The following is a 27,919-nucleotide window of genomic DNA, read 5'->3' as shown; positions in this document are numbered from 1 at the left end:
ATATGCTGACTATGTGGAAACATGTTTATTGAAAAACAAAAAAAAAAATTTAAATATAGCTTTTCATGAAAATTATCTTTTGATAACACAAGTAAGGAATGCTAAGTTCGGTTGTAACCGAACATTACATACTCAGTTGAGAGCTATGGAGACAAAATAAGGGAAAATCATCTCGTAGTAAAATGAACCTAGGGTAACCCTGGAATGTGTTTGTATGACATGTGTATCAAATGAAAGGTGTTAATGAGTATTTTAAAAGGGAGTGGGCCTAAGTTCTATAGGTGGACGCCTTTTCGAGATATCGCCATAAAGGTGGACCAGGGGTGACTCTAGAATTTGTTTGTACGATATGGGTATCAAACGAAAGGTGTTAATGAGTATTTTAAAAGGGAGTGGGCCTTAGTTCTATGGGTGGACACCTTCTAGAGATGTCGCCATAAAGGTGGACCAGGGGTGCCTCTAGAATTTGTTTGTACGATATGGGTATCAAATTAAAAGTGTTAATGTGTATTTTAAAAGGGCGTGGGCCTTAGTTCTATAGGTGGACGCCTTTTCGAGATATCGCCTTAAAGGTGGACCAGGGGTGCCTCTAGAATTTGTTTGTACGATATCGGTATCAAATGAAAAGTGTTAATAAGTATTTTAAAAGAGAATGGGCCTTAGTTCTATGGGTGGTCGCCTTTTCGGGATATCGCCATAAACGTGGACCAGGGGTGATTCTAGAATGCGTTTGTACAATATGGGTATCAAATGAAAGGTGTTAATGTGTATTTTAAAAGGGCGTGGGCCTTAGTTCTATAGGTGGACGCCTTTTCGAGATATCGCCATAAAGGTGGACCAGGGGTGACTCTAGAATTTGTTTGTACAATGTGGGAAACAAATGAAAGGTGTTAATAAGTGTTTTAAAAGAGAATGGGCCTTAGTTCTATGGGTGGACGCCTTTTCGGGATATCGCCATAAACGTGGACCAGGGGTGACTCTAGAATGCGTTTGTACAATATAGGTATCAAATGAAAGGTGTTAATGAGTATTTTAAAAGGGCGTGGGCCTTAGTTCTATGGGTGGACGCCTTTTCGAGATATTGCCATAAAGGTGGACCAGGGGTGACTCTAGAATGCTTTTGTACAATATGGGTATCAAACGAAAGGGTTAATAAGTATTTTAAAAGGGAATGGGCCTTAGTGCTATTCGTGGACGCCTTTTAGGGATATCAACATAAACGTAGACCAGGGGTGTCTCTAGAATGCGTTTATAAAGTTATATTTTGCGTCAATAGACCAATCCAATTACCATGTTGCATCCGCTTTTTCGTATTTGGTATACTACAAAAAAAAAATAAATGTAAGGCGCGATAACCTCCGAAGAGATCCAAGGCCGAGCTTCTCTTCCAATTTGCGTCGTGCTCCTCTTGATTTTCCCTACAAATTGGCCGGACGGGACCTACATATTTTATGCCGACTCCGAACGGAATCTGCAAGGCAGATGAGTTTTCACTGAGAGCTTTTCATGGCAGAAATACACCAGGATCGCTTGCCAAACACTGCCGAGGGGCGACCCCGCTTAGAAAAATTTTCTTCTAATTTAAAAACCTTATTTCTAAAATTTTGATGTTGCTTTGCCCGGGGTGCGAGCCCAGGGCATACGGTGTGGTAGGCGGAGCAAGCTACCATCACACCACGGTGGCCGCCATTGGTATATTACTATGGCATTTTTTTCATTTTTAGTAATTTTCGATATCGAAAAAGTGGGCGTGGTCATAGTCGGATTTCGGCCATTTTTTACACCAATACAAAGTGAGTTCAGATAAGTACGTGAACTGAGTTTAGTAAAGATATGTCATTTTTGCTCAAGTTATCGTGTTAACGGCCGAGCGGAAGGACAGACGGTCGACTGTGTATAAAAACTGGGCGTGGCTTCAACCGATTTCGCCTTTTTTCACAGCAAACAGTTATCGTCCTAGAATCTAAGCCTCTACCAAATTTCACAATGATTGGTAATGTTTTGTTCGACATATGGCATTAAAAGTATCCTAGACAAATTAAATGAAAAAGGGCGGAGCCACGCCCATTTTGAAAATTTCTTTTATTTTTGTATTTTGTTGCACCATATCATTACTGGAGTAGAATGCTGACATAATTTACTTATATACTGTAAATATATTAACTTTTCTTTTAAAATTTGACTTAAAAAAAATTTTTTTTTAAAAAGTGGGCGTGGTCGTTCTCCGATTTTGCTAATTTTTATTAGGCATCCATATAGTAATAAGAGTAATGTTCCTGCCAAATTTCATCATGATATCTTCAACGACTGCCAAATTACAGCTTGCAAAACTTCTAAATTACCTTCTTTTAAAAGTGGGCGGTGCCACGCCCATTGTCCAAAATTTTACTAGTTTTCAATTATACGTCATAATTTCAACTCACTTACCAAGTTTCATTGCTTTATCCGTATTTGGTAATGAATTATCGCACTTTTTCGATTTTTCGAAATTTTCGATATCGAAAAAGTGGGCGTGGTTATAGTTCGATATCGTTCATTTTAAATAGCGATCTGAGATGAGTGCCCGGGTACCTACGTACCAAATTTCATCAAGATACCTCAAAATTTACTAAAGTTATCGTGTTAACGGACGGACGGACATGGCTCAATCGAATTTTTTTTCGATACTGATGATTTTGATATATGGAAGTCTATATCTATCTCGATTCCTTTATACCTGTACAACCAACCGTTATGCAATCAAAGTTAATATACTCTGTGAGCTCTGCTCAACTGAGTATAAAAATGTTGGGGAAGAAACGACATGTTTTTTTAATTAAAAGATAGTTTTTTGTTGTTGTTGTTTAAAGAAAGTTTTTTGTTTTTAGGAATATGCGATTAATCAATTATCGAGCATGTCTATTTAATAAAATTTATAAATTTATTATTATTTAACTGGGAGATTTTAAAGGTTTACAAGTAAGTTATGTTTGTTTTACCCGCTTTCAAACACTACACCATTTGACACTGACCGAAGTGTCAAAGCAGTGTGGAAGGTGGTGGAACGTGCGTTTGACACTGAACGAAGTGTCAAAATTGCCGGGGTTGCTGCCATCGGTATCGACGCAGGAATGCAATAAGTGATGGTAAATTTTGTCAGACGCATTTAGTTTGAAATATATAGTGCATTATATGGGACCCATCGAAAATTTTCACAGAAGTCGTAGAATAGGGTATCCAAAGACGCGTAATTACATATATCAACATGAAGAGTCCAAAAACGGAAATCAAGTTTTTCGACCCGTTCAAAAGTTATCCGCGAAAAAGAGTACTACACCTACTACCAGGCGCGGTTTCAGCAGTACTTCTAGGGGGGGGCATTTTTTTTTTAAATATATATAGTGATAACGCGAAACAGTAGACCAAGCAAGAAAAATTAAAAATTAGTAAAAATCCGTTTTGTGATAAGAAACTACTATGTATATTAGTATTATATATTTCATTACAGTCAACATTTACTCTGTACATGATGCAATTGTTGAAAAAAATAAAATCATAAAACAAGACGATGTGGTCCTATTTTCGGAAAACTTTATTTATTTAGCTTCTAGCCTCACAGCCTCAATTTCAAACTACAATGAAATTCTGCAATCTTTTGGATAAATTAATATTTTAAGATTTTTAAGAGAAATTAAAATATTTTTTAATTCGAAATATCTCTCATAATTTTTCACAGTCGAAAATAATGAAAATACGTGTTACAAAAACAGTTTTTACTTTTCACCTTGAGAAATCTTCAATGGGACTCTCCGTATAATCTTCCTCCTTACACTAATCGGTTAAAACTAAGAAATCTTCCTACCCTTGCAAGTCGTAGAGAAATGCTAGGTGTACTATTTATGGCCAGACTTTTAAATGGATCGATTTCAAGCCCATTTTTTTTGAACGAAGTAAACTTGAATGTTCCATGCCGAGTTTCAAGGCATTATAAACCTATAATTCTTAAACAATGCAGAAGCAATTTCCAACTACACGAACCTTTTCTATGTTTGTGTGAAGTTTATAACTCTCACCGAGAATAATTGATGTTTCGGACTCGCTCTTTCCATAAAAAAGACGGCTCTATCTTCTCTTAATAATTAAAAAATTATATTTATACTTTTAATCTATTGTATTTTGTGAATCTATATTTCTCACCTGATGAGTTTCTCTGTAGCTGAGCGGTTTTAGATCTCGGCGCTTAAGTAGCCACTGCCTCTCAAAGACTCGGGAACAAAAAAATTATAAATAACACATATTAGCCTGGTTTCATCGGGCCACTTGAGGGCAGATCGCTGCCACAACGTCCGAGAAAAAAAAAGCCCTAGGGGGGGAATTTCCCCCCGTTCCTCCCCCTGGAACAGCGCATGCTACTACACTACAGTTTCTACCCTATTTTGTACCACAAGATATGAGATATAACAAGCATTATGGTCAGGTGAGTACAGCTGTGAACGAACAGCTGATACATATTTTATTTGTAAGCCTTTACAATGACTGGGAGTTTCTGGTTCTAATAGATGAGTTGAGATATCTAACATACAATTATTTCTGGTATGTAAAAAGAACACACTATATTTTAGTATTTTTACAAATTATAATAATTGTCACTGGTGGGAGAAAAATAGTCTCTATTCATTAGTGATTATAAAAAATCGGCGAATATATGGAAGTAGTTTCTTTTGTTTAAATGCTTTTATTAGAGAAAAATTACAAACGGTTATTAGGATATGTTTCTGAATTTAATTTCTTCATCACCTAGCTTCTCGGGAGCTGAGTATTGAACTCGAAATCTCCAACATTCATACTGTATACTAGTGTAAAGGCAGTCCACCCAGCTATTCCTTTATACACCATTTAGGTACGTGCATACTAATTCTATATGCTTTTTAATCCTATTTGTATGGAATAATTATAGGCGCGCTCTAAGAACTTAGTAACATTACGTTTATATCATTGCTTTTATAAGCAATCTTCCGCTGTTCACTATTATATTACACTTACGGTCAAAAAGAGAGCCGAGGAAACTGCTTTCCCTGTTACGGCATTTCTAAAGTCACTACAGCTGCGTAACGTAGCAGTTGTCGTAAAATCAACTATATTTCATATAAGTAATAATTTTAGCCTTGAAGGAAAAATTAATATAATTGTCTAAAAAGAGCAAATCACGCAAAATATGGAAAGCGTCATCGGAGAAAATTATAATGAATTATCCCTAAGGAGATACTGGACAAAATATATTGAATAGGTGACTTTATTCACACGTTATCAAAGTGGACGACCACGAAAGGCCACTGAACGCGTTAATAGGAATATCGTCAGGATAGCGCCTCTGAATACATTTAAAATTGTCCTAGAAACGTTCGCGGAATTGAAGGATAGTATAAACATGAAAACTATAATATTGTTGGTCGCCCGTCACTTGAGGTAAAATAATTAGATGGTCCCTGGCTAGAATAAAACCCGCTTCTTAGCACAAAAATCCTTCCTCCCTACTAAGCTGGTTCTACGAAAAAAGAAACTGGCCTCGGAGCGACTGGGGACGAGTCACATTCTCTGAATAGCGCAAAATAAATAAATTCAATTCATTTTTATAATGCGTGGTTAGATCCAAACATACAAAATTATGGATTCACAGTTGCGTTCAGAAAACTGTGCTCGATTAGCCCCCAATTCTTGATGAGATGCCGTCTTGAATGCTGTCAATGTAGAAGGTGGAGTTAGTTTAACTCCCCATTAACAAAATCTAAACAACTCTCACGGTTTTTAATGCGTTCCACACCATTATATACGGAGAATCCTTCATTGTTGCCTTAACGCAGTTTCGACTCCATCTTCCTGATTTTTGGGACTTGCTACGCATCGCGTACTTGAACTGAACAAAACTTATTTTTCACTCATAAGAGAATATTAATCATGACCAATCGTTCCCAGACCAATTTATGTGTTTGTAATACCAGTTAGCGTGCGGGATCGCTATTTTGTGGTGGAAAGTGGTTTTCTTTAGCCATGGGCCATCAAATTATTTTTTCTCAAGAGGCACTGTGCCGTTGCTATAGTAGTTTTCATGTTTATATTATCTTTCAATTCCTCGGAAGTTTTTGGAGCAGTTTTAAATGTATTCCGAAGAGCCATGATGATGATATTCCTATTAACGCGTACAGGGCTTTTTTTAAGGCATTGACTCCCATTCAAACGCCATGAAAAAACCTACTTTATAGACGTCGTGTTTTTATTCGAATATTGACTCCACGTAATCTATCCATATAATCAAATTCTAACAGGTCGATGTCTGTATATTGGAGATATTTCAGAAAAATGTATGAGGTATCCTTATTGTACCCCCGAATCCAAATCAGCAAATTTTAAAATTTTTGTTTGTCTTTCACTATGTTTATACTCGCATCACTCAAGAAATAATGCATAGAATTGGGTTCAATTTTCACTGTTATATGGGCCGAGGTCTAACTTAAAATTAAGTATATATTTCAGACCTCTAGATTTCTAGGATCTTCAGAACCAGAACATGAAGCCGGATGTTTTTCAAATATGTCTGTACAATATGGATATCAAATTAAAGCTGCTGCTGAGGGCTTTAACACATTCTTTAATGATCTTAACTCTTTTTGAGATAATTCAACCTATTTGTTGTTGTTGTAGTAGCGATAAGGACACTCCCCGAAGGCCTTGGGAAGTATTATCGATGTTGATGGTCCTTTGCTGAATGCAAATCCAATACGTTTCGGTAACAACCAACAGTACGTTCCTGATCATCGATGTGGTTCACGGATATTATTATAAATAGGCCTATAAATAAGGTCGTTTATACCTCGGAAGCGGTTTTGATATTACTTGGCTTTCGTATCCACCAACTAAATCCTCCGGTGATACATTTATGGCGTACACTTGCAGAACGACGAGGAGTATATTTTGAACTGAAATACCCTAGCCGTACCACATTTTTGAATTATTTAGATCTAAGTAAAAAAGATAGTTCGAATTTTTCTATACAATGACGAGTTTACAATTTCTAAATGCGCATAATGTGTGAGAATTTTAAGAAGTTCTTCTTAAAATTTGTCAGAGTTTAGATGTCAAGTAGAACTCGTTAGTAGCTCTACCAGATAATCAAATTAAGGTTATTTCTTCATTTTATGGTGGTTCTTTATTTATTGATAATTCTATTAGGATTATAAAGCGCATTAGATATCTCTACGCATTTCTAACAAGAAGCCCAAAAAGTGTTGTAAGATATATCTGAAACAAGTTTCTAACATTGTATAACAAGTGTGGGATAAATAAACGACTTGCAAACAACAACTGGGACGCAAGGGGAGTTGATAAACGCAATACAAAGCTTTATAGCTTCAGATCTTCCGCAAACCAATTGTCAACCCCACCTACGTGTTACAAATATGAATCTGTCATACACATATTAAGCAGGCGAAGCTCTGTCCCATGGAACTAGGGGGTTGGGAACGGGATGGCCTAGAAGGTTCAATGTAATCATATTAAATGATTCCCGAGATGGTCGGGCTTGTACCTTAATGGTGCATTTTCTATAGCCGATTTCCACAAAGTACTTAGATTATGGAGGGAACACTTCTCTGCTCTCCTTAATAGAGACAGCGATATACCGCCCAGGGATGATGAACCCGATCTCGCAATCGATAATTATGGAATTAATGTCCCCCACTCGTTTATATCGAAGTTAGAGGAATTGGTAAGGTGCATGCATCAGCTTCTGTGTAAAATATGGTCGAACGAGTGCATGCCTGAAGATTGGCATCTAAGAGTTCGTTTCCCAGTCCACAAGAAGGGCGGCCATGCAAACTGAGCCAACTATCGTGGAATAAACATTATAGGTATCGCATGTAAGGTCCTGTTAATCGTATGGTGCGAAAGATTGAAACCCGCCGTGAATCGACTGATCGGACCTTATCAAAACGGCTTAAGAGCTGGCAAATCTACCATCGACTACATCCCCTCTTTGTCGAATTTAAAGCCGCCTTCGAAAGCATGAAAAGAAGCTGCCTATGTGATATCATCGATATGAATTTCACACGAAGTTGCATTTCTAGCTAGGTTTTCTGTAAGATAGCTTTTAAACCACTCGAGAGCTGGTTTACCTACCACGGCGACATGGTGTTTCCTCGGTAGGGTATTAATATCTATAGTTTCAAAGGTCCTTTTCAGGTCTAGAAAAACCGACACTTTTACTAACTTTTTCACACACCTTCTTTCCACTCTTCTATATCCAGGTTTAGAGTGGCTTAACAATAGTGTTTGGCTCTGAACCCTAATTGTTCGCTTATGATAATTTCGTACTTGTTCACGTTAACGAGTAGTTGGTCTTTTATGATTTTCTCTATAACTTTTTCATCGCTTGGGGACTTATTAATAGATCATATTTCCTCTGGTTTTTCAGTCCCTTTAACTTTTCCAACTGCATATCTCAAGTATTCCATACGAACTTTCTGTACGCCTTCCGATACCTGATTTTTTCCTCCATACTTATTTTTTGAAGTAGCAGTTGTTTGCATGAGTTATTCCACGTTTAATGCCATGTTTAAGTGTTTTCGTGAATTGCCCAGCAAACTAAAACCAAGAGCATGTACCGGTCAGATGGTAGCTTAGTGGAAGCAAAGAAAGAGCAACCCCATTCCATTGAAAATGTGCAAATGATTTTAGTTCCATTGGTGTTTTCAATCGCCAGATGACGCGCCGAAGAAGGCACTGGAGCTATTTGATGGACAGTCGAAGCGTTTTAAACGTTTAAGTGCAAACTAAAAAGTAGTAGCACGTTTTCTAAGGAGCAAACTTTTTAGAACTTATTCTTAGAATGTACCGGAAGATTAACAACGTGGCTTGAACTGGTTAGTAAATCAAGAGCTCATATAAAGAGCAATCATAGACTCAGTAGCCACATATATAAATTGGGTATACAGTCGAGTGACCACTGCGGTCTCTATGATTGTTCAGCGGCGACGGCAAAATATATGCTCTTGGAATGCGACGCAATCTCAGGACGTAGATCTAAATTTTGGGGCCTGCCATGACTAGAGAATTCCCACCTACAAACCCTTGAGCGAATGGAACTACTAGGCTTCATTGGGGAAGTCGGCTTGGATGAAGTGCTATAAGCGAGATTAGGGCAATATAGCCCAGTGGACCCATTGACAACTATCTATCTGTCTGTTTAAGACCTCACATTAGGTCGGGTCGATTTGTGGGGAGGCAAAAAAATCGCTCATTGCTCTGTGAAAATCATATTCTAGGGATCCAAATAAGAAACTTTGCCGAAGGAACCATACCTCTAAAACGAATTCTGATGTCCCTCAGGGACCCTTTGAGTCGTAGGGGCAAATTTTGAAAAATCCCACTTTGAAATGCCTATGTTTTTTCTTTTTGGAGTTTATTTTTCTCTTTAGAAATTTATTTAGTCAGCACATATGTAAATGAAAAAATAAATTTAACTTAGTAATAGAAAAGAAATTAAAAAAAATTATTAGAAATTAGCGTTTTTACAACCCCCTTTTAAAACCAAGGCATCACTGTGATGCATTTGCATGTCGTAAACATAGTTATGTGGGTTTTTTATTCAACCGTTTTAAAAAATGAAGGCATCACTGTGACACAATTGCAGATCGTAAAATTGCTTGTGTTGTTTTTTTTTAAGCCACCACAAGACACAGCAGGTAGAATTGAAATTGCCCCTACCCAAAAGTTCGACCCAAAGGGTGGACATCAGAATTCGTTTTAGGTATGGTTCCTTCAGCAAAGTTTCGTATTTTGATCCCTAGAATACGATTTTCATAGAGCAATGAGCGATTTTTAAATCGACCCGCCCTACCTCACATAGACTATATTTCTGAAAAGATGGATGTTTTTTAATTTTGACCGATTCCGCAAATAATTAATCAGGAAATTAAATAAAAAATGTTTAGGCGATTAATCACACATTCCTATTTGTTTTTGTTTTTTTTTTTTTTTTAAGAAAAAGATATTAACACATCTTGTGCATTTGAGAAAAGGAACTACTTAAATTTTTTTCGAACTAAGCAAAATATTTAAATTTACAAAATTTAAAACAAAAGCAGAAATTTCAAAAACAATTTTAAAACAATTTCACAAAAATGTATTGAAAAATTTTGGTTTTTTAATCGAAGCATTAAAGACATAAATCATTAAATAAAAAATTGGGACAGGATTTTTAAATAAATTTTTTAATTTTTATTTTGCTTTTTGTTTAACTAAAGCGTGCTGTTTTTAAAGAAGTATACATGTAAAAATATTTTTATATTCATTAAATACAAACACAATATTTTTTTGTTTTTCATACTTTTCCATTGCTTTTTGTTAGTAGTGTTGAAATTCATAAAAACTCTTTGCGAAACAATTAACGTAAATTGGTACAATACACACTTACACACGAAAAGGTGTAAACGAAAAGCACTATTTGGAGATGATAAAAAGTATATAAATAAGTATTATTTATACATATGTACTAAGTATGTTAATTGAATATATATATATGTAGACGCAAATACTTTGGAGAAAAGTTCAAAAGCCGCAGTGTGCAAAATGCAAATAAATTTTGAAGCCTGAGCTAATCGATTACTTAAGTTGAAGGTTTTTTTATTGTTGTTCTCGTTGTTGGTTTGTTACACATTACATAATATAATTAAGACGTTAATGTACATATGTATGTATGCATGTAGTTACCATGAACGCACCGTAAATCTACGAACAAAAGTGTATCTAAAATACGCACATTCATACATATTTAGCCATTTCACTAAAAGCATAAAAAATATAAATAAAAACAGAAGGCGACATTCAATGAAAAATATATAAAACACAACTTTTGGACAAAATAGATATTTTTGCAAATTTTCGTATGAACAATCAATGAGCTCAGTTAAGGAAAATGCCATACAAAATATATATGTTTATATTATACGTATAAAATACAGTATGTGTGTGTGTGTGTATATTTATAAATGCTTTTAAATTACAAACTATTTGGATAAAGAGGAAATTTTGTAAATACTTTTTTTAGTTTGTGAATTTTCACAATGTTACGTTTTTGTTAAACCATTTATCAACCAACGAAAAAAAAATATATGAACTATAATGATTGTCATTTTAAATAAAATGTGTACAGTTGTGAGTAAAAAAATGGCAGTAAGAGTTATCAACAAGTTTTTAAAGCAAAATACTAATTTTTAATTTACTAAATATTTGGCGAAAATTTTAAACAACACGACATCAGCACAAAGCAGGCCACCTTGTCTGTTGTGATGTGTGTGGCTTCAAATTTTTCCCAAAATATCACATTATTTTGTTTTCGTTAATTAAAAAGAAAAAAACAAATGTTGCATGAATTGCATGTAAAGTGAAAACTATGTTAATCTATTTCAAAAAAAAAAAAAAAAAAAATTTATCCATCCTTATGAAAATACTAGAATTGCAAATAAAAATTGGACATTTTTTAAGAAATTTTTTTTAAAAATTTTCGAACATACATTTATTTTCGAATATACAATTTTTTTGGAAAAAAAAATTTGGAACTTTTTACGAAAGCTTTAAAAAACTCTTCGAATCCAAACTTTTTTCGAAAACCTCAAAAAATTGTAAAATATGCGAAAAATTGTGTGTATTTTTTTAAATAGGAAATGAAATCTAACACACTCCGAAAACAAAAAACTGAACTGAAATCAACTCAAAAAGTTTGCTAGAATTCTGAATAAAAGTTGAAATATTTTATGTAAATTTTGAAGAAATTTTCGAACATAGTACTTATCTTCGAATATAAATTTTTCTTTTTAGTATAAAAACTTTTCAAGTATAAATGTTTTTTCGAACCCCCTCAAAAATGTTTATGAAAAAATTCTGAAATTCGCGAACTCAAAAAGTTTACTAGAACTCTGAATAAAGTTGGAAATTTTGTATGAGAATTTTAAAAACTTTCGAACTTAACATTTTTTTCGTTATTGATATTAGAAAAAAATTGTTAGTTGCATAAATCAAAATCAGTCTGGTCAGAGTGACCACCGGTGCAAGCAACATTGCACTTAGGCCCATAAAGGTCCCGTTGTGATAAAAAATTAGTCTGACTCGTTACAAAAATACAAAAATTTGTTTTCCAATATTTCTTTTATTTCGTAAATAAATTTGGAGTTTTCATGAAAATAAAATTTTATTTTCGAACATAAATACATAAAAAGCTAAAATAATTGTTACTCAAAAAGAGTTGATGATGAAAAATTTATGAAACTGTTAAAAAAAACATGAAAGCAGAAAAAACCAAACAAAGAAATAAAAAGTGATACAAAAACATCGAAATTTGTGGCGGAAAGCGTAGCTATTGTTTTTGTTTTCGAAGCCTTTAATCGCGTTTTTGAGTTTTTAATGATATTTTTTGGACTATTACAATCACTCTCTACACTTTTTCACATATTCTTTGCCACAAAAGCTCACCATACTTATTTAGGAGCTATTTTGAATTCAGTTGAGAGTTTCAGGTTTGTCTCTTAAGTCTTCTGTATTTTGCTTGATATCTCATTTTGAAACACTGTGTAACATTGTAATATTAATATACTGGGATTGGATTATTTAATTTTCTGTATAAAGGACCCATATACCAATAATGCAACCCAAAAATCATACAAAAAACAGTATACTTAAGACACGAACCTGAAAGTAAAATTTTTATTGGTAAAACAAAAGGACGAGAGTCATAACGAAAGAATTAAAGTTATGGCTTTAAATTAAATAATTAAGAAAGAAAATGAATGCTAACTTTTCCATTTTTTTCTAACAGGTAGCGCATGTTATAGCAAAAATTCAAAAAAGTTTTTATTTTATACAAAGTTCTTAAAAATCGCTAGTTGAATTATAACAATCAATCCCTATTGCAAGTGTCAGCTAATTTTTTGACGACCCATATGCAAAATTTTATCTTTTTTTATATTTGGAGAAAAATTTTAACAACGCGACATCAGGACGAACAAATCTCTACAAAGCCTTTTCTCCCGATAGTGAGATTCGCATCCGCACTCCCTCCATGATCGATCTGTTGACAAACAAACTCGGCCAAAGCCATGTCTTGTTGTTGTACAACTTTTCCCAATTGCCTCCTGCTGCATATATCAAAAAGAAGATACTTTTCAAAGTTAAAAATTTCTTTAAAAATGTTTTCATACATTAAGAATTTTTTTTATTTACTACATTAGAGATAACCACAAAATCTTACACAGCATTGGTTGAAAATCCAGTTTACCTTCAGGGTTCCCCTTGACACTCTTTTACCTATTCTTGTCGACACTCGAAATAAGGATATACTCGTTAAAAATGTTGAATGAAAAAAAGATGCAAGAAAAGCACAGAGTCCATTAAACTTATTTATAAGGCAATATTTAAATGTACAGCAGTGAACAGAAAAATAGTAGTGACAACATTTAACAAATTCAAATTTTTCGTTTCCTTTCTATATTTTATGAAAATACTCTATAACTTTTGTAACTGAAAATATACAAACCAATCTCAGAAACGTTTTCGAAAAAATTCGAATATTCGACAAAACTTAAAAAAAATTCGAACTTTTTATTTGGAGTTCTCAGAAGTTTTTTCAGTATGCATTTTTGTATCCCAGACAGTTTTAGTTTAACATGAGTACATGAGATTGATTGATCTTTGACATTTTTCTCCCAAGAGTGTTTCAGATTTTATACCAAAAAGTTCGAAATACTCGCGAAATTCTTCTCGAAATTTCCAAAACATTTTGAATTAGGTTTGCATAGTTTCAGTTACGAAGTTTATAGGATTTTTTTCTTAAAATAGTGAAAATAAAACAAGAATATGAATGACGATTATAGATACAATTGTCACTGCTATTTTTCTGTTCGCTGCTGTATTTATGTACTTATTTAAATGCTAAAGCCTTAGTGGAGTTGCTCAAATAGCCAAAAAGTAGTAAATAGCCATACTTCTAGTACCATTAAAATTTTTAAAGTAAAATTTTCGTATTTGGGCCAGTTATTGTGTTTAAAAGTGAAGTTTTTTTTTTACTTCTGGAACAAAAAAATGTTTTAGCTTAATGTTGCAAGCATCCAACAAATATTTTTCCGCGAAAGTTTGAAATTGAAATTTCACGCATTTTTCGAGTTCCTTTGGCTCTTTTTATGCATTTGTTGGAGTAAGAACTCGATTCACTTCGCTTTGTTGGTTTACGGACCTCGCAAAAAGTTGATATAGTATATTATAATGTTTTTGAGTTTTCCCCTACCAAATATGGTCTGGAGACAAATTTCGTCCATGTTAGTGTTTGTTCATGCTAATGTTGCAATCTAATCTTTCTTACGCTGGCTTCTGCGCTGCATTGAACTAGGTATAAGTCAGCAATTTTGTTTTGTTTTGCTCGTTTGCAAATAAGTTGCGCCAATTTTTTTTAACTATGTAGTTTTCAGGGTCAAATATTTCGTCAGAGTTAGTGTTTGTTTGTTCGCTTATTATTCTACCAGCAATTGTTTTGTTGTGTGTATATTTTCATGTTTAAATAAAGGTTAAGGCATCGATGTTTGTTAGGGAGCAATGGGTTTCGTACATTTTATTCGCGAAGTTAGATTCTCGTATAATGGTGAGTTTCTGTCAGCTTTTTGTAGTAGCCTTTAATGTTTTTTATGAACCTCGTTTCTATTTTTCATCTTATTAATTCTATGTAACTTTGTAAGTAAGTTTGTATAGCAGTGTCTGTTGAATGGATACACTGGTTTGATTTGGTTTCAATGACACAGGCCGACAAAATTTAAAGCAAGCTCACACCCAAAAATGAGTTGACACTATTCTATTGATCTGCGGTTCTCTGAACATGGACATCAGCTCCCGAATTCCAACCTTCGCTAACGCTTCTCGACTTTCAATTCAGTCCCTGCATTGGCAGTATTCTATACATTTCGGTGTTTTTAGTTGTGGTTTTGTGGAAATTTTCGCTTGTGCTCCAAAAGAAATCGTAAGCTCTATATAAGACAGACATTGAATCGATTAAATTGAATGTCGAGAAGCTCGCGAGACTTACGAGCCTTACGAGTAATTCGAGATTCGAGAATCTTGCGAGAAGGCGGGACTCGCGAGAAATCTCTTCTCGAACAAGTTCGAGAAATCGTAAGCTCTATAAAAAATCTATACACACCAATTGCAAGCACATTTATGTCACTTCCAAACGCCGTTAAATTTTTCCCGATTTTTTCCCTATCCATATTGTTGTACTCTACGTTCTTGATTTCTGTAAGCAAAAGAGATTTTTATAGTATACTTTCAGGCAGACTTTCCTCTATTAGGTTTTGGGCTGTGCAGCGAATTTTGTAGTCGTTGTACTTCCTTCTAACAACAATGTTTTGTTTTATTAGTTTAGTATAATTTTATTTCAAACATGTACGGTTTGCTGAAGCGATCTACTTGCAGGCATTTGTGACTAACGCGCCTAAAAGTAGATTATGTAAACTAATTTTTTTATGTGAAGATAATATAGCCAACCTTATTCATTTTAAAAGTGTTCATGGCAAAAAAGCGCAGTTAATAAAGCAGAAAAACGCGCTTTTGTACATTTAGGTATCTCGAAAACCGAGACCTTTAGAGAGGTTAAGGCTCATTTCCAGATCTAAAATTTGATGGCCTGTGTTCTCTAGAGCAGCAAACACGAATATACTTATGTGTCATATGAATCATTTTTTTTGCTTACGATAATTCAGACAATTTTTTCAAGGATTTTTTAACTTAAGCTCTGCAAAGAAATCTAAAACACGTTTTCAAAAAAATACGAAAATTTACGAAAATATTTTTAAAATTTCCACCATTTTTATTTATATATTTTTTCTTTCAGTATGCACTTTTGTAACCCAATCAATTTCAGTCAAAGTAGTTACAACTTATGGGTCTTTTGAAATTCGTAGTAATTTTGAAAAAGTTTTATATGCAGGAAAATCTGAAACACCCTGCTGGACTAGCGCACAGCTGGCGTGCTACCAGACGGTACTAGTTCTAAACCTGTTCCCTCGCAGTGCTTGCAACTAACACTTTTAACGTTGTGATGTCCTACGAAATGGCAATTGCCCCACTTTGTCAATTTTAAGCACGCATTCTTAAATGGTGTGACCAATTGGCGCCGGTTGGCGGAGCGAAGGAGCGACTGGCGCGCCTTGTTGGACGGCCATAACCGTTTACACGGTTAAGCGCCAATTAAGTAAGTATGTATTCTTAAATGGTTTAGTCGTGGTGGTTCTGAAATAGTCACTGTCCTTGAGTAATTCTTTTGTGTTTATATAGGTCAGACTTAAGCGCTATTGATACAAGTGTGGAGACCAACTGATCCGCTTTACATCCCATTCGCACATGTTCGGAGATAGTCATACGAACCTGTAATGCGAAACTGTCGCTTTTCGTGACTGTCTATTATTTTTTGAGTTGAGCTGATACAAGGCAATTGAAATAGATATACCTGCTTATAAACTTATACTGAAGATTGCACAACGATCTAAACTGCTTTGTCTCCAAACCAAATTTGACTAGAAATGACGCAAAAACCATTGCAATACGCATTTTATCGTTATTTTCAAAGGAAAGGAATAATGATGAGAGCCCAACACCGAAACCGGACGGCATGTTATCGAAATGTTAACGGTTTGTTATCGATCGCAACCGACGAAATATAGGCGAGCTATTAAATTGGTACCGACGTGTTATATATAACAAATGCTATCGATGAGTTATCGTTTTTTTATCGATATGATATCGACTTTAATCGATGTGTTATCGGATTGTGATTGAAACTTTATCGATTTGGTATCGAAAAAATATCGATTTGTTATCGGCGATTGACCGATTTTTGTTATTGTATCGTTATTTTCAGCATCGAGTCCTTTTGTTACGATAATAATGGGTACGCAATATTTTTGGGGCAAAAGAGTAAAGCAATATCAGATCGTTGCCTTTCATTTGCTCGATATAGCGGCAGTTATCCGTAATATTTACTTACTTTTTAAATCAAACAATTATCTAACGCTTCCCAATACTTATTTACATATAAATAGAAATATTATGCCTAAGTAAGAAATGCTTTGATATTTTAATTTAGTTTGCTTTTTAATAAACATTGCTGTAGCTCAAAAGCTTTTTCAGTACTGAAAAAAAAAGAATTAATAATATAAGGCAATAATTACTATTACTAAAAACGAACAAACTTGAATAAAGTATCGCGTTACAAATGGAAAGCAATTCAACAACAATTAAAATAAACAAAAACAAATTGAAATTTTTTTCTTTTTCAATTTTAATTGCATGAATGTATTATACAGAGTTTTCACTTTGTTAGTGAAAAATTAAGAATATTAAATAAGAACTATTTTTAGTAAGATTTACAACAAAGCCCGGTAAGAATAACTGGTACAAGTGGTAGTGTGAAACCTAAAAATCATGCTTTAAACATTTGTGTAGTACATATTAATATCTATAGCCTTTACTTTTTATTTATTTATAACTTGAGAAATAATGTCGAAACATATTTTTTTGCTTACCTGATTCTATTACTACTGCAAATGATCAGCATTTCATTTGAATGTTGTTAAAAACGTTTTCCAAACAAAGCTCCGAATTCAATTACATTACAACAGAAAGTAAACAAATTCCGCTAGATGGCGCACGGTATGAAATATTGGAAAAAACACGTTTTGGAATCCTCAGAACGTTCTTTAAATAGTACAGGGGCTAGCAGAGACTTGATGCTTGGAACAGGATTTGAAACGCGATGACAAAGCAATAAAATGGAAAAATCCGCTAGATGGTTTATGGAGCAAAGTATTTAGTAATTATAGCGATCACTCTTCAAGTAAATAACTTCCCTGTTAGCTATAGGTCTGAAACTAATAACATATCCCAGGACCTGCGACAATAGAACATAAATAAAAACTCTGATAAAGTATGAAATCCAAATCGAACGCGAAAAAAAGAAGAAAACAACTTTCCAATCAGTGAGAGACTTAGACTTGGAACAAAGTTAACAGGTCGGTGACAATAGCAACACACAGAAAACAAATTTCGTTAGGTGGCGCACGGATCGAGAAATTAAGAATGTTTTTGTGAAATTGGTGAATTTCTAATTAACTTCACAGTAGGATAGAGGTTTGAAGTTAGGAATATACATACTTCAAAATCCGATAACAGTGCAGTATAAGGGTAAAGCTGTTGCAAAATAATTAAACTCAAGCGAAATTTGCGTTTCTTGCGTTCTAAGGAAACAAAATCTGCTAGAGGGCACAAGGAACGAGATGACTGGAAAATTCGTATTTAGTATCCAATTAATATTAGCAGACCCGACAGATTTTATCGTGCCCACACTTTAACTTTAATCTATTTGTATATCCCCGTCTCACTCCTTTCTATTTCCACCTTGTATTCCCCACCCTGCTACCATTTTTCTAATTCTACTCTTCATTCATCTTCTTTTTCTTATCCTTTTCCTTCTGTTGTGTCTCTACCTGTCTCCCTTTTCTGCTTCTTCATCTCCTGTCTATTATTATTATTATTATATTTATCCACATCCATCTCTCACTCCCACTCCATCTCCTGATACCACTCTCCCTCTAACTGTCACTTTCGCTCACAATCACAACTTCTTCCACTCTTACTCTCACACCTACTGCTACCCCTGCTCCCACTCTCACTCCCACCCACACGACCACTATCACTACCACTAATACTAATACTACCACTACCGACACAGCTACCACTACCACTTCGACTACGACTACTACTTCCAATCTCACTACCACACTAGCTTCTGTTCATACTCCTATCCCTACTTCTACTCCCACCCCAACTCTTACACCCACACTAACGTCCAGTCTAATTTTGCACTCATAATCCTATTCCCACTTCCACACCCAATCAAACTGTTACACCCACTCCTATTGCTATATGTGAGAACTTGGCATTCACCTGAAACAAAATTTATTCAGTGCCATGATAATTAAAATCTCCGACAGGGCGTTATCGGACTAGCAACAGAGATAGGTGATATGATTCATTCTCAGATGGCGACATGTCCCATTATTACAAAACATTTATCTGGACTATGTTTTGTCGTTATTTCTGTAGAGTAATCTGTTGTTGTTGTTGTAGCGATAAGGACGCTCTACGAAGGCCTTGGAGAGTGTTATCGATTTTGATGGTCTTTTGCCGGATGCAGATTCGGTACGTTCCGGTAACAAGCACCATTAAGGTACTAGTCCGACCATCTCGGCAACGATTTGGAATGACCATATGATCAGGGCATAACAAGTGCCATTTATCGACATACAAAATGTGTGTCCTGTTTACAATATCTTCCCACATAACAACAACCATCTCTTCAATTGTAACGTGGAACCAACGCTTCTATTCTAACAGCCCTCTCATTATGGTCCACCCCTGTTGACAATGACTGTTTGGACTCCCGTTAGAGGATATTGATGACAATTTGTGATCGGTCGCGCCTATCGGATGGGACGAAACACTGCTACAACAACAACAACAACAACAGCGTGAACGGTCCGATTTTAGACTCCCTTAAAATATCTTAATGACTCCGAATGTTTGCTGGGACATGTTACTTATACGCACCAGTACTCGTCTTTTCTTGTTGCAGCGCTATGTTTGCGTGTTATTGGTTGTTTCTTTAATGAAGCAATGTGTTTAAATATATAATTTCTCACAGGGAATAATGAGTTATGGGCAGGGCCGGATTAACAAGTAAGCAGAATAGGCAGTTGCCTGGGGCCCCGATTTTAGGGGGTCCCGAAAAATGAAAAAGACTTCCAAAATTCTTACAAACATAAAATTCTAGAGATTGAATGAAAATTATAATCAGAACTGAAAATTGATGTTGTTTTTATTTCTGAAAATAATTTTTACTCAAATAAATAAGACTCAATTGAACGCATTCAAATGGCGACGACATTTCAAAAGGAAGGACATTTCCGACTCATTTGACAAATTGTGTTAGCGTGCAAAGAAGTTTATCGAAGTGAAAGGAAAGTATATTGAATTATAAAAAACAATTATCTCAAAATGTACACTGGTTGGTTTTATTTTTAAAAATTTCGGTTATTTTTGGAACAGAGGGTGTAGAAGCCTTAAACTCTATTTTGACTGCTATGCGTTCAGTGAGTAAGTCATTGCAAAGTGAAAAAGCAGACTTGCAAACGTGTGCTTCTTTGTACGGATCGTTAGAAGAGAGTTTAGTTTCATTCCGTGAAAAGTTCAATGATTTCGAGGAAAAAACAAAACAATTATTGCCTGGTAGGTTAAATAGAAATCGTGAAACGTACTCGTCGTAGAAAAAAAAACCTAATGATCGCGATGATTTTAGGACATCATCGACAATCTTCACAGTGAAAGTATATGGAAGTTTTAGAGAAATTTGCTTTTCTCATCAACTTTTCGCTAAGTGATGGAGACTTCCACGAAGCTTTAAATAACTTTTTTATATTCTAGAGATTCGGAAGAGTTTTTCCTTGAAATGAAACAATTCCAAAGTTACGTGAACTCCAAATACACTGATGCACAAAAAACTCATAGTCATTTGTATAAGATTCTAATGGAAGATCAATTAGCCGATGTATTTCCTAATACAGAAATAGCTCTTCGGATTTTTTTAACATTAATGATCACAAATTGTTCTGCCGAACGATCCTTCTCGCAATTAAATAGAATCAAAGCTGCTGAAAGAGCTACAGCGCGACAAGAGCGACTAGAGATGTTAGATATACTTTGCATTGAGTCAGATTTATTGAACAAAATCGATTTTGATGATATAATTGATGAATTTACCGAAAACAAATGTAGAAAATGACATGTTTAAAATGTATATAGTAATTTTATTGATATTATTACATTGTGACAATAAAAATTTTATGACAGATATAAGTTTGTATTTTTTAATCGAAAAAGAAGGGAACGGACATGAAAAAGGGCCCCAAAATTGATGGTTGCTTAGGGACCCGTTGAGGGTTAATCCGGCCCTGGTTATTGCAAGCGGGATTGAAAAACTCGAAATATAAGTTTATTTACATTTCATCTATGTAGTAATAGAATCTGATTAAGTAATCAATAAATACGTGCAAGGCCAAACCATTTTCCACAAAAAAGCATCTGTCAACTGGATTATGTATGACATATGTGACTATATTTATATGCAGTTGTTGTTAAACGTATGAATGTTAAGCTTTGCAACACACTTTTCATTTGAAAGAAAACTCTGAACTAAGTAATTACAAGACAAGACCCCAGAAAATTATAAACTAAAGTTTCAGTAAGAAAATGTGAAGTGAAAAAAATATGAAAAATTACAACATATTTATGCTAATACTATAACAGATATGTGTTTTTTATTTGTATTTTTTTTTTTTGGTTTTTTTTTTGGAAGAAAGCTGTTTAGTTAAATAAAGTACACACTACAAAATGATTGAATATTGCTTTTTACAGTTAATTTGTTTGGTTTTGTTTTTACGATTGAAGGCCAACAAGCAGCAATCATTACTCAAAAAAAATGGTGGTTAGACTATAACTTTGCTTTATTATTATTATTATTATTATTATTATTATTATTGTTTAACGATTTCCTTGATTTTAACAAACTGCCACAAACTACTTGATAATATAGAAAAAATTTGTTTACGCTTGCTCTAAAAACGTTTAAAAATTTAAGTAAAAGAAGAAATATTTATTTTACGTTTACACAACTATCACGTTTGTTAAGTGCTTTTCATGCATTTTCTCATTTGTTCGATTATAGTTAATTATGTATGTATGTATGTTTATAAACAGAGGGGTGCTTGGTGCAAGTTTTTGTTTTTTTAAATAGTTTTTCAGTATTTCCGATTATATATGAGTCAGGGAGAGTTTGTTTGTAGGCCAAAATGTGTGTGTATGTGTGTATGGTTGTCATGTTTTTGGTAAGTATCATTAAATCATTAGTCTATATCAGTGGTGCACAACGTCGGCCAAGCTTCGAATACAAACGCAACGGAGAATGTTTGAGCATTGAAAATTACGCATGAGATGGTTACTGCTTGAAGCATAAGCTAAAACTGATTAACTGCTTGCTTAACTGATTCTCTCTAAATGAACGCTGAATAGTTTCTGAAGCTCTACGAAGCTCTCGCGTGCATCACTGGTGTATACCGTATTTAATGTTTTAAGTACGTCATGTCGTCGATTAGTATGCCCTAAGTTTAGCGTAATTGCCCTTTTATTTTTTATTTAAAAACTTTTCTAAAAATTTGTATATTACTGGCTGCTTTATTGAAACAAATAGATTTGTGTAATTAGGTCTGTTAATATTACCAGCTGCTAAAATTTCAATATGAGAGAGCGCATAAAGTTACGTATACAACGCGTTGTTCCTTAGTGGAATAAAAGCCTTGAACAGCTGAGATGCCAAGCTAGGAAGCTGATGAATAGAGCAAGACATAACCGCTTTAATATTGTAACGAATTTTATGGACGTTGGAATATCTAAGATGTCGAATAAATAACGCAAATAATTAGTATAACAAAACGTTCTTTATCTAGACTACTTTGGGAGTAGTACTTTACAATTACAATTATCGCGTACTTAACTGATAGCGTGTTTAAAGCAAACTGATTGATTATCGTTTGCACTGCGCTGCTTTTATACTCTCAATTAGCCTCATTCAGTTATTTCTCCTACGGTTTAGAATTTTCACTAACATTATTTCTTGAACAGTTCTATCTCATACTTGATTATGTAGCTATATATGTACATGTATATCTGTAGTTTATGTTTATCCTCAAGCTATATGCGTGCGTATGTGTGATTAACAGCTTCTGCTCTTAGCTGATGAAAACGTGATGTGTGATTGTTTCTCTTTCTTTTTCGCTCTTGTCTGCTGACTAGATATGTGTATGTGAAATAATCTCTTCGCTTCAAGCTTTTGGACATGTGTGTGAAATATTCTTCGTTGCCTTCTATGTATGTGTGTAAATGGCTTACTGTCGTGTTTATTTACTAATAGCATGGTGATGTTAATATTCGCCACAATATTATACAAAAAGAGCTTATAAAATCTAAGAGAGTTAACTGTAAAGAACATTGTGAAAGGATAAATGAACTTCCAAAAGCGGTGAGGCTCAAAACAGCTCTTTCTAGAGATCACAGAAATGTAATAGGAATTTTAAATAAGCAAATGGGAGCAAGAAGCTAAGCAGCTGGAAGCGACATGTAAGCTCTTACTTAAAATTTTGTTTCCGGATTGTATAGCAGGCTATAAACACTCGCATATAATGGGAGTCTTGTCCACCACTAGTGGTAGAGAAAAAAAGCCTAGCAACAAAGCTCATAACTTTTAAGCGAGTGCAATAAATGAGCTTTGTCCACCTTCAGCCCATTCAAGTCAACATCAGCGAATGAGGTATCTGCCTATCTGTTACAGCAGGGAATGTAGTCCCAGCCTTATCATCCTCTCTACTGCTCAGCTACATTTCAAACAGGTGAACAGTGGTTAAGGTAGTATTCATACCAAAGCCAGAGAAACTGGAGCAACTGCCCTCATTGTATCAACCAATAAGATTCAGTTCGTTTGTTCTAAAGGGTATGGAAACATGTTTTTTTTAGGGAGGTGAACTTAAACAAACTCCCTATGTATAGGAATCAATTTTGTCTAGACATCTGAGCTTTTATTGGCATCTCAGGAACTTCCTATAACACGGCACATCAAGCTTTGATTGTCATGGATGTAAGTTGAGTGCTATCCATGCTAGAGAGAAGAAAAGTCAGGAACAGTATTACGGCTACGATCAGTGACAGAAAACCATTTTCAATCAAGTGATAACTAGGCAACTGTCAAACTATTTCTAAAAATTATAAAAATTTATGGATCTAACGAGTAATATTTGTCGCTATTTAGCATATGTCATTAATCCGATCCACAATTACAGAGCTATTGTGATTTAAAAAATGAGTTTCGATCACGGATCGTAAGTAAGGGTAGTAAGGGCCCAGTGTTGAGCTGGTAGAGTCAATTGTGGGCACTAATGGATGCCCTCAAGGGGATGCACTTTCTCCTCTCTTGTGGATCCTAGTCATAGATGACATCATTCAGTTACTGAAATCCAATGGATTTGACTCACAAGGGTATGCAGATGACTCAGAAATCTTGTGCTTTTTACCCGGAGAAGAATACTATTTATACCAGAAGCATCGCTGGATGGCACCAAAATCTGATTTGCAAATACCTTTGGGTTACACTGGACAGAACCATCATGCTCATTTATATGCTACGTTTAAAATCTATGGCAACAAAATATTAGGGCTATCTCGCCCTAAAAACTGTCACTTCTATTTTTGTGTTTGCTACTGTACATAGTAAATAAAAAATGTCCGTCTGTTCAATAAATTTGCGGCTTCAGTGTAAATGGAGTATGTCGTACAGCAAGTCATATACTCATGTATATGTATTTACATATGTATGTGTGTATAGCCGTAAATGTTAAGAGACCATCTTTATTTTTTTTCAGATCTTCACAGATTTTTTTAATTTAAAATTAGTGGCTTTTGTGCATTTAAAAGTTGTTTATGAGTGTAAATGATTAAATGAATTAAAAAAAATTGAAATTGAACCAAATTAAGTCAGAAGGTCGAAAACAAGTTTAATCTGTTATATGTACTTAGTCTTTAGAACGTTTGTGGTGAAGCTTATTAATTATTGAAAATGGAACATATGGAAATGAAAAACTGATATGACTAAAACAAAATATATTTTTTTGTGTTTTGCTATATTTTACTTACATAAGTGCAATGTAATAATGCATGTATGTTTTGCTTTGAGGAATGATTTTTTTTTTGTTTTTGTTTTAATTCATTGCGAAAATTAGCATTTTTATTAATTACAAAATTCACCCTTTAACCTAAAGCATTTATGTTTTGACGCATATAAAAATTTAGCTGATTTCATTTTATTTTTTTTTTATTTTGTGTATATGTAGGTATGTAATTAGGGTAAATTCGTAAGGGAAGAGGTCTGTAAGTGGATGTAGTTGGAGTGGGAGTGAGAGGTGGATATGGAAGAAGCGATGCCTGCTAGGGTTGTCTAGGATTTTAATGGTTTTTTTTTTTTTTGTTTTGGTAAAAAGGATTATGGCTTGGGCATTTTGTAGGAATGTAGGTTAAATGGGACTTCAGGTATTTAGTATTTATGTAATGTATATAAAATAAATATCATATATTTTTAAATTTAATAAATAATTTATTACTAAATGCATAATAATACTTAAGTTTTTGTTTTGTGTAATTTGAACGTTAAATCGAAATAAAGATCGTCTTACCCAAGTGTACTCCATGCATCCATGTTGTTATCTTTGTTATTGTACCAAGGTCCATTATTACCTTGTGCACCAATTGTAGCTAAATTACTGCCGCTAGCACCACCACCATTGCCATTGTTGCCATTGCGCGTTTGTGTATGCGCATGCGTGTGGGCATGCGAATGTAGCTGTTGCTGTTGTTGTTGTTGTTGTAGGAGATGATGCGTATGATGATGCGGTGAAACGAGCATACGGCTGCGATGATTACGTGAAGCTGCATTACGTGAGAAGGGACGACGTGTAGCGCCCGTATGATTGGGATTCAACATTTTGGCGTTGCGTTTGTATATAATTTGTTCGTGCTTAATTAGATACTCGTTCTCTCACGCGCTCTCTTGCTCCTCTCACTTTATTACTACCAGCACCACAGAAATATTGTGAAAGCTTTGATTTTAATACTTGTACACTTGGTTTGATGACGTGTTGCTGATCTCTCTCGTGTGTTAACAAAGTTGTTTTGTTGCGTATGAATTGATTATGGGTTGGTTGATTGATGAATATTGATTGGGTTTTTAATCAGATCAACAATTATTAATTACTGGAAATAGAAAAAAAATAAAATTATTTATTATTTAAAATGTCGCAACATGTTTGATAAAAAAATATTTTTTTAGACATTCAAGAGCCAGCTGGCGTTTCGGAGTTAACACCGCGTTAATGCTGAAACATTGTAGTCACGGCTACTACTTTTGCCTGAAAAACACGACAGTTACCTGGCAGCTTGTAAGATATGTTTATTTCCGGATCAACAAAGTATACCTCGAGCCCCATACCTTCTACTCTGGAAACATCGGTGCAGGTAGGGAGCTAGGTAGGCTGTTCATCCTAAAGTCCTATCGTCTTAAGGGCAGAATTCTAAATTCTAAACACGTGAGCTCCGAGTACTAGTGAAATTTGATTTGTAAACGTGCAGATACGTCTGGAAAATTAATATATTTAAGTTAACTCGGCTTCTTATTATGCTCTTAACGGCTTGTTATTGACGGGTTATAGATATGTCATCGGTTTTATATTGAAGTTTTATCGGTATCTGTTTCATAACAAATCGACGAGTCATCGATAACACACCGAAAAGAAATTCATAAGAGTTTGATAAGAAACTGATAAATCTTCGATATCAAATCGATGGCTTTTTGATAAAAAATCGATAACATGCCAGTTAAGAAGTGTTAAAAGACCGATAATTTTTCGATAGGTGCCCTGCAAAAATTGTTGGATTACGTGTTCCATTTTCTTCATGTTGGAGTACTCTAACAATACTCCTTTGCAATGCGTTTGTGGACCACCATCAGCCGATCATTGCTCGTTTTTTAACGAACAGAGTTGCCAAAAGTAAAATATTGCATACAAATAACTGATAATAAAATTTTACTATGGCAACTCTGATAAAATGCAACCGCGCACTGGTTTTATGTATACATACTATAGTATAGAGAAATATTAGTTTCTTTATTTACGGAAATGCTAAATAACATAAGAATATTCGTAGTAAAAAAATAAAAGTTGTATTCCCCCCCTCTTCATTTACTTTCCTTTTAAATTAAATTCACTCCGATAATTCTTTCGGACACAATTCCTCTTTAGTATTTTGACATATGATCCTCCCACCGTGGTGTGATGGTAGCGTGCTCCGCCTACCACACCGGATGCCCTGGGTTCAAACCCCGGGCAAAGCAACATCAAAAATTTTAGAAATCAGGTTTTTCAATTAGAAGAAAATTTTTCTAAGCAGGGTCGCCCCTCGGCAGTGTTTGACAAGCGCTCCGGGTGTATTTCTGCCATGAAAAGCTCTCAGTGTAAACTCATCTGCCTTGCAGATGCCGTTCGGAGTCGGCATAAAATCATGTAGGTTCCGTCCGGCCAATTTGTAGGGAAAATCAAGAGGAGCACGACGCAAATTGGAAGAGAAGCTCGGCCTTAGATCTCTTCAGAGGTTATCGCGCCTTACATTTATTTATTTTTTTTTATATGATCATCTATGGGTGCTCCATGGAGTACTACAGTGAAAGTACTTTGGAAAGTACTCTCACGTATGTACTCTATGGAATACTCACAAACAAAGGGAGAGTGGGATCACCTATTCCTCTCCTAGGACATCGCAATGTTAATTGGAGCACATTTTTTGTATGAATACAGATTAGTTTTGGAATACTCCTATACTCCCAAAGGAGTATTCCTTACATTATTTATGGAGTACTCGCGTTTTTTGAAGGGTGGTCGAAAACTCTTTTTAATGAAAAATTAAATGATGTGGCGTCATAAGTCAACGAGAATTCATATTCCCGTTAGCGTAGATAGGTAGGCAGGTTTAGGATGCAGATCATTTATTTGTGAAAGAGAGAGGGATAGAGCAATTGCAAGGCATGCGTTATTGCAGAGAGGTATGGAAGCATGTAATACGAAAAGCAAACATTTTTAAAAGTACATCGATCTAAAAAAATACAAAATAATTTTTTAATTTAAATCGTAAAAAACTGCCAAGT

At 34.7% G+C, this 27,919-nt stretch overlaps 1 protein-coding gene across 10 annotated transcripts in view; it reads right to left on the bottom strand.

The window, feature by feature from the left end:
* The window catches only part of mura (murashka), a 206,192-nt gene that overhangs the window by 18,274 nt on the left and 159,999 nt on the right, over positions 1 to 27,919 (bottom strand). For all 10 annotated transcript variants that reach the window (XM_067788291.1, XM_067788367.1, XM_067788374.1 and 7 more), the window contains one exon: positions 25,398 to 25,974. In XM_067788291.1, the coding sequence (XP_067644392.1) occupies positions 25,398 to 25,705 (308 nt within the window). In that variant the 5' untranslated portion in view covers positions 25,706 to 25,974. The remainder of the gene's footprint in view (positions 1 to 25,397; positions 25,975 to 27,919) is intronic.

This window comes from Eurosta solidaginis, chromosome 1 (assembly GCF_040869045.1).
Source record: "Eurosta solidaginis isolate ZX-2024a chromosome 1, ASM4086904v1, whole genome shotgun sequence".
Classification (NCBI taxonomy): Eukaryota; Metazoa; Arthropoda; class Insecta; order Diptera; family Tephritidae; genus Eurosta; species Eurosta solidaginis.
The sequence above is the reverse complement of the archived record's forward strand: the minus strand, read 5'-3'. Positions and strand labels throughout refer to the sequence as shown.